This window comes from Hibiscus syriacus, unplaced genomic scaffold, assembly GCF_006381635.1.
Source record: "Hibiscus syriacus cultivar Baekdansim isolate YM2019G1 unplaced genomic scaffold, ASM638163v2 tig00110303_pilon, whole genome shotgun sequence".
NCBI classification, from domain to species: Eukaryota; Viridiplantae; Streptophyta; class Magnoliopsida; order Malvales; family Malvaceae; genus Hibiscus; species Hibiscus syriacus.
Window position 1 is genome coordinate 1,731,071 of NW_024062672.1, and position 7,375 is coordinate 1,738,445.

General features: G+C 31.0%; 1 protein-coding gene across 1 annotated transcript; it reads left to right on the forward strand.

Moving 5' to 3' along the window:
- Positions 1-5,912: 5,912 nt before the first annotated feature.
- LOC120116816 (casparian strip membrane protein 1-like) lies at positions 5,913-6,702 on the forward strand. The gene is made up of 3 exons (XM_039137232.1): positions 5,913-6,175; positions 6,254-6,377; positions 6,487-6,702. The coding sequence occupies exons 1-3, from the start codon at positions 5,913-5,915 to the stop codon at positions 6,700-6,702; spliced, it is 603 nt and encodes a 200-aa protein (XP_038993163.1).
- The last annotated feature ends 673 nt before the right edge of the window (positions 6,703-7,375 follow it).

A 7,375-nucleotide genomic window follows, 5' to 3' on the forward strand; every position in this document is an offset into this window, starting at 1 on the left:
TGTACTTAAACTAAATATGATCTAAATCTGAAATGATTCAATCCCAACAATTTGATTTCCCCTATAAACTAAACAATATTTAAAATTAATGGTTTAATTCAATTAATAATAGATTTAATATTTTAGCAAAAATTTGTACTTTTCCAAATAATATAGATTAAAATCAAACCAATTGTACATAATTGAGAAATTTTACTTAAAAATTATCCAAAAATTAATACTTACTGAATTAGTATCATTTGACCAATATTACTGTAATATCACACTTTCAGATAAGTTTTTAGCACAATCGCACCTTAAGCATACATGGAAAAGGCGCACCTTAAACATACCTTTTGCAAGGAATCTCTATCATATTATAGTGTCTCATCCCATCAAGCACGAGAGTTGTTAGGATAAATAGTTTGCTGAAGGGAAATATTCTCTATACATGTATGTTTCTGAAGTATGTAGAGAATCTTTGAAAAAGAAAAGAAAATTTCTTTTCACAATAAGTGCTTTCACCTTCTATAGAAAAACTCTATTATACTGTCTCATCTCATAAGACATGGGAGTTGTTGGAACTTAGGATGAATACTTTCCCGAAGGGGCACATTACATGTACAAATATGTTTCTGGAATATGTAGAGAATCTCTTAAAAAAGGTGATGCTATTTTCACAAGAAGTGATTTTATCTTTTGTAGGAAATCTTTATCATGCCATATGTCTAATCCCATTAGGCATGAGAACCTTTGGGATGAATAGTTTCCCGGAGAGAAATATTATATGTACATATATGTTTTTAGAATATAAAGAATTTCAGGAAAAAAAATGAAGGTTCTTTTTACAATAATTGTTGTTATGTTATAGTGGCTCACTCCATCAAGTATGAGAGTTGTTGGGATGAATAGTTTCCCAAAGGGAAACAATATCTATGAGATATATGTTTTTTGAATATATAAAGAACCTCCAAAAAATAGGAAATCCTATTTTTTTCACAAGAAGCACTTTCACCTTTTGTAGAGAATCTTTGCCATGTCATACTATCTCGTCCCATCAGACATGAGAGTTATTAGAATGAATAGTTACCCAAAGGAGAACATTATCCGTACATATATGTTTTTTCTATTCATTTTAATACTCGCACTCTTTAAATCTCTACATTTGTTATCTTCAAATCTCAAACTCAAACTGTCAACATCTTGCTTGCATCTCTCAAAGAATGAGTCGTACTTCTATCATCATTTATTATGATGGTCAAATTCATGAATATGAAACGAGAGTTATTTTTGAATCAGAGCATTATATTTGCATATCCTTCAAGAGAAACATCACTCTTGAGAAAGTTTAAAAAATCTCCTTAAATTTTCATGTTGGAAGTACTAGAAGACTCCCTTCACTTTAATATATTTCCTAGCAAACTTGTTCCATTAACATATATAATGTTTGATATTTCTAATGATGATATTGCTATGATGGTTGATGCTCAAAATGAAAATCTAGAACCTCTTACAGAGATATATGCCAAATTTATTGAAATGAGTGAGGTTTGTGGTATGTCATTATCTTTTTACTATGGGTTAGTCGATCATGTTTATCAAGTTGAGAGCCCAACTCAAATATTCTGTAATGAGTTCACATTTTTAATGGCGAATCCACATTGTGTGATGTCATCAAATTCAATGGTAAGGCATTCATCGGTTACTTCTTACGATTTCTAGCGAAGTGGGTTGATGAATAATCCATATAGCAATATCCTCTCAAGTTCAAGGGAAAATTATTCATCTGTCAACTTGTTCAACCTCAACATCGAAATTCCATCGACACAATAATCTATTCAAAAAATCATATGACAATATGTTGTCGAGTTCAAGAGGAAGACATTCATCTATAAACTTATTCGACTTGAACATTGAAATGTCATCGACACAATAGTCCGTTCAGAACCCATATGGTAGTATGCCTTCAAGTTAAAAGGTTGACATTTTCTAATAACTTGTTCAATCTCAACATCAGAATGTCATCCACAAACAAGACAAATGATTATTCATCTCCACTACAAGAACCACCTCGTGAGCCAATTGTGGATGGTGCTAAAACAACATTATTCATTGAAATAGAATCATCTTAATTTAATATGGACTCTAATAATAGTGCGGATGAAGTTTCCATAAATACAACACAAATTAAACCTACAACACATATATCTAAAGTAGACTTTGACATAATGTTCGCGCCAAAATTTCTTGATATGCCTAATATTGAAGACTATAGAATTTTCTGAAACAATAGTTGAGTTCGAAACTCTTCATGCGTACTAGAATGATAGAGTGGTCCAAGAAAAATATCAATTTTACTATGTTTTTTGGACTTACTTACAATGCATTAATGCGGTGAAATACTACAAATCGTTGGTCCAAATTAATGATATTTTCTTGTACGAAAAATTCAAGCAAGTTTTATTACTATCAATTATCTAAAACGATAATCGAAACATTATTTTTGTTGTATTTGCCCTAGTTAAGAGGGAAGATACAAAGTCTTAAGCTTTTTTCCTAAAAAATTTGCAATTTCATGTTGTCAAGAGGGATAATATATGCATCATTTTATATCGAGGAGCTAGGGTAAAAACAATAGTGGACTCTTTGGATAGAATGAGAAAACCTTCATATTTCCAACATCGTTATTGTTTCTGACATATTGCAGCAAACTACCATGGAAAATTTAAGAAAAATGATGAACACTAATTACTTATACGCATGGGTATGCTACTTTTTTTCAATTTGGTTTCTCAGTCCTTTTCATTTTATTTACTTATACTTGTCACTTACTAGTACATATGACTTAGGTTACGAACTCTTACCTCAAAGGTTTGAGTATATGCTACAAGAGTTGCAAGTAAAAAAATAAACAATACTATAACTACATCAAACTCATCACTAAATAAATATGGACAAATGCATAAGATGGGGATATCGATATAGTTATATGACAACCAACTTGGCTGAGGTTATCAATTCAGTCTTAAAGGGGGTGCGACATTTACCTATTATTGCTTTGGTTAAAATGAAATATTTTTGTTTGGGTAAGTTTTTTTGCGAAGCTCGGGAGATAAGCTCTTACTTGGATGCAAAACGACCATATTTATCATCCAATATTAGTAATAAATTTACACAAGAAAGTTACAACATCAAATGGGATGTTTGTAACATATTTTTCTCGTACCCTTGAATTATTTCGTCATAACCTCTTGAAGGTATTGGATCTAACTTTTTCAGAGTGGATCTACAAGAAAGTTGGTGTGATTATGGCTTTTTTCAAACTCTAAAGAATTCATGCTCCCATGTCATATCAGCTTGTTCACATTCTCATTTAGACTATAAAAGTTATGTTGATCCTCTCTATCAGCTTTTACAAGTATTCAATGTATATGAATTTGAGTTTCCTCAATTGGTAATGAAAAAGACCCAAATGATATTAAAACTTAACTTATAATTATACCAGATCCGATTTTATTAAGAGAAGATAGTCTTCTAAAATTCACTCAAATTAATTATGATATAGATATTCGAGAGCAGTCAAAAGAACCTAAAAGGTGTAGACATTGTAGAAACTCATGCCACAATAGAACAAATGTTCATCACTTTTAGCATCTCTAAATCGTAGACCATAATTATGTAATTTTATTTTTTGTAATTGTATTTTCTCGTATTGTATTTTTTGGTATTATATTTTATATTATTTTAATTTTTTGGTATTGTATTTTTTTAGTATTATATTTTATGTTATTTTAATTTTTGGTGGTGTGTTTTATGTTTTGCATATTTCGGGTGTTCTATTTTATGTAATTTTATTTTATATTTTTTCATATAAATATTAATGAATTTATGTATTTTTTTGATTTTATTCTTTTAACATTTTACATTTGCAATCTCTTAAAGATTTATATTATTTTTATATATTGAAATATCTTAACTTACTCATGACAAAAGAATTAAGTGGTATAAATGATGTAAATTGAGGACTAAAATATAAATAATTAAATATGTTAGGTTTTATATTGAAACTCAAAATAATTTAAAATATTAAAAAACTTTAATCTTAAATCGTTAACTCTAACCCTAAAACTAGAGTGATATTACTGGGGTAAAGGCGTATTCTACAAAAAAAGGCACCTTCCACGTGTGTTACCAAATCATCATAAGACGCCTTCTACCGAATGCGGCTTTGCCACATATGCTTAAGGCGTGTTTTCCAAAATGTGCTTCATTTGAAAAGGTACTATTTTGATAAGTATTGATCAAATAATGCTAATTAGGTAGATAATGATTTCTTTAGATGATTTTTAGACAAAATTATCGCATCATTGTGCACAGTTATTGGTCCAGCTGTGGCTTCATCACGAGATAGCGAGTAGGTCGGTCAGTGGCCAAAACTAAAGTGACGGCTGTGAATCAAACCAAGCCCCTTATATCAACAATAATGTGGAGAAAACTCATTGCTCAAGCCTTGTATCAGATTGCAATCCTACCCACATTCAAGGGAAAAATCATCATTGGTGTGGGTAAGAAACACACTTATTTTCAATGTTTTGTACTCTGTCAAGTTTTCAATGCCAGAAAACTAGAACTTCTTTTAGGGATTACACAAGGACACCTGGCATTGAACTCCCCAAAAGAGACGACACAAATGTGGAATGTTACTACAAAATTAAAAAGAAACAACTTGTCATGCCAGGCGACGTAAACGTATGCTTGAACTATACAATTTTCGTGCTAGTGGCAAAGCACGCATGCCCAAAAGAGCAACAAGCATTAATTTGAACCTATCTTTGGCCTCTTCAAGAGTTCCAACATTACTTCAAGTATTATGGCCTTTTCACCACCTGTAAAGGTTTGAAATCAATATATCAGTGACCGGATCCAAAAAATTATAACTTCTTATGGTATTTATGAGATATTTAGCCACAATGATTTATCATCTCAGAAAATTATTGTTGTGTTATGAAATATCCGTTATCTTAGTACCCAAAAGAACTTTTGACTGTCGTGCTGATATGAGTTTAGATATGGGTATGAAAGATAATTTTAAGTAGATCAAAATCAATAAATTTTAGTTATAAGATTATCAAATCATACATTTATATATATATATATATATAAGTGTTTAAATACAATCTTTAAAATATACTTATTTAATGTACAAACCAATTTACCTCAGTGGTTAAGTATTTATTATAAAATGATTAAAATTATTTAAAACATATACTACTTTATGATCACCTTGACCCCAAGGAACATCAACGATGTTGATCTCAGACTATAATTAAAACGTATTAATACGAAAAGTTAGGTTGAGCAACTTGTTCTGATATTAAGGGATTAGGGAGGTCAGCTGGGCGTTTGAGTTATAGTTGATTAGTTAAGAGAATAGCTTTGTTTTATGAGTCAGTATTTTGCCATAATTTTTGTGTATTTTTCCTGACTTCTACTCCATAATCTATGTATATTTAAATTATTAAATTAATAAAAGTCAAAGCTATAGTTGTTAGATTTACCAAAAAGGCAAAAACTTTGGGTCTAATTAAAAAACGAAAACCAATTTCTTAGGTCTAATTTTCTTATGAAAACTAACAAATCCATTAAATTGGTAAGAAAAGGACTTGATTTCATATTTACTTATTTTTTATTCTATGTCTGACTATAATTTTACAAGTCTATCTGATGTAAGTCTATTATGTATATCCAATGGTTTCTCTACCAACTTCAATAACAAGATGTTATATTTTAAATTATTAATTGCACTAAACGTTCTTAAACTATTATAGCATGCTTCTTTCTCATTTGAACCCCTTATAAAAACTTAATCCATTAAGCCATTTTTTCCACAAACGAAGCATTTTCTCATACACAACTTACACAAAAAGAAAAAAATGAAGAGCAATGATCATGCAACCATTGATGTCCCAGAGTCAAGCGCTGTTGCAAAAGGAAAAGCACCTCTGATAGGGTCTCCGATGGAGCAAAAGAGAGGGCTCAACAAGGGATTGGGCATTGCCGACTTCCTTTTGAGACTAGGAGCCATAGCCGCTGCTCTTGCTGCTGCAGCCACCATGGGTACCAGCGACCAAACTCTTCCTTTCTTCACTCAGTTCTTCCAGTTCGAAGCTAGTTATGACGATATCCCCACATTCATGTACGTCATTTACATATAAAAATAAAAAAAACGCACTCATCTATCTATCTAATTGAAAAAACTGAGACATAAATGCAGGTTTTTCGTCATTGCAATGGCACTGATCGCCGGCTATCTCGTCCTTTCGCTCCCTTTCTCCATAGTTACTATCGTCCGCCCTTATGCCGTTGCACCCAGACTCTTGTTATTCATTTTAGACACTGTAAGCAACTCCCGTTAACTCTTTAAACTTAATCCAATACCAAGTTAAGTATATTTTTTTAGATATGAATAGAGAAAGACATTAACGTTTTGGCGGATATATGTGGCAGGTGGCATTGACTCTGACCACGGCGGCCGGTGGGGCGGCAGCGGCCATAGTCTACTTAGCTCACAATGGAAATCCTAACACAAACTGGCTAGCCATCTGCCAACAATTTGGTGATTTTTGCCAGAATGTGAGCGGAGCTGTGGTGGCATCCTTCGTCACCGTAGTGGTCCTCATGGTGTTGATTCTTCTCTCTGGTTTTGCTCTCAAAAGGCACTGAGAAACTCAAAATTTAGTGACCTTGTATCGTAAAATTTCCTATGTTTTTTTTTTTTTTAATTATCATTGTTTGGCTGTATGAGATTCTATCGTGCTAAGAGCAAAGTACAATTATTACAATGAAATTAAATATTTCAAGATTCTATTACGTAGGCTGTTTGATTAAAAGGGGAGTATTTTATTAGAGTAATATTTTTTAAAAAATATTGAAATAATTCCCATCCATCAAATGATAATATTTCATTATTAATAATATATATTTTTCCTTTAAACGACGGGAACGTCATCCTCTCCGGTATTGCACAATTTCAATTTCTTTGGATTGAGATGTTCTTAAAATAATACCATTTTTTATTAATATAAATCTTATTCTTTAATACGATATTTTCATTTATCCAGTCTGATTTTCTTTATTAATAAATATAATTGACGAGACAAATTGATAGGTTATCCTTGATTTTTTAAGTTTTATTTAAACTATAAATTTATCATATAAAGATAAAGGCCTAATATCGAATTTAGCTTCTATCAAAATAGTCATTTTATTATTATTATTATTTGAATATTTTGACCTCAACATTTCATTTTGAGATAAAAAAAAACCTCATTTATATATGAAAAACATTAGTTAACATACAATTAATGTTTCAAATATGAATTTTTTACCCTAAAAT

Excerpts from the sequence above, each read along its gene's own strand:
- LOC120116816 (XM_039137232.1), top strand. The coding sequence starts at position 5,913 with ATGAAGAGCAATGATCATGCAACCATTGATGTCCCAGAGTCAAGCGCT. Across the intron at positions 6,176-6,253 it reads GACGATATCCCCACATTCAT|GTTTTTCGTCATTGCAATGG; the intron begins GTACGTCATTTA and ends ACATAAATGCAG. Across the intron at positions 6,378-6,486 it reads TGTTATTCATTTTAGACACT|GTGGCATTGACTCTGACCAC; the intron begins GTAAGCAACTCC and ends TATATGTGGCAG.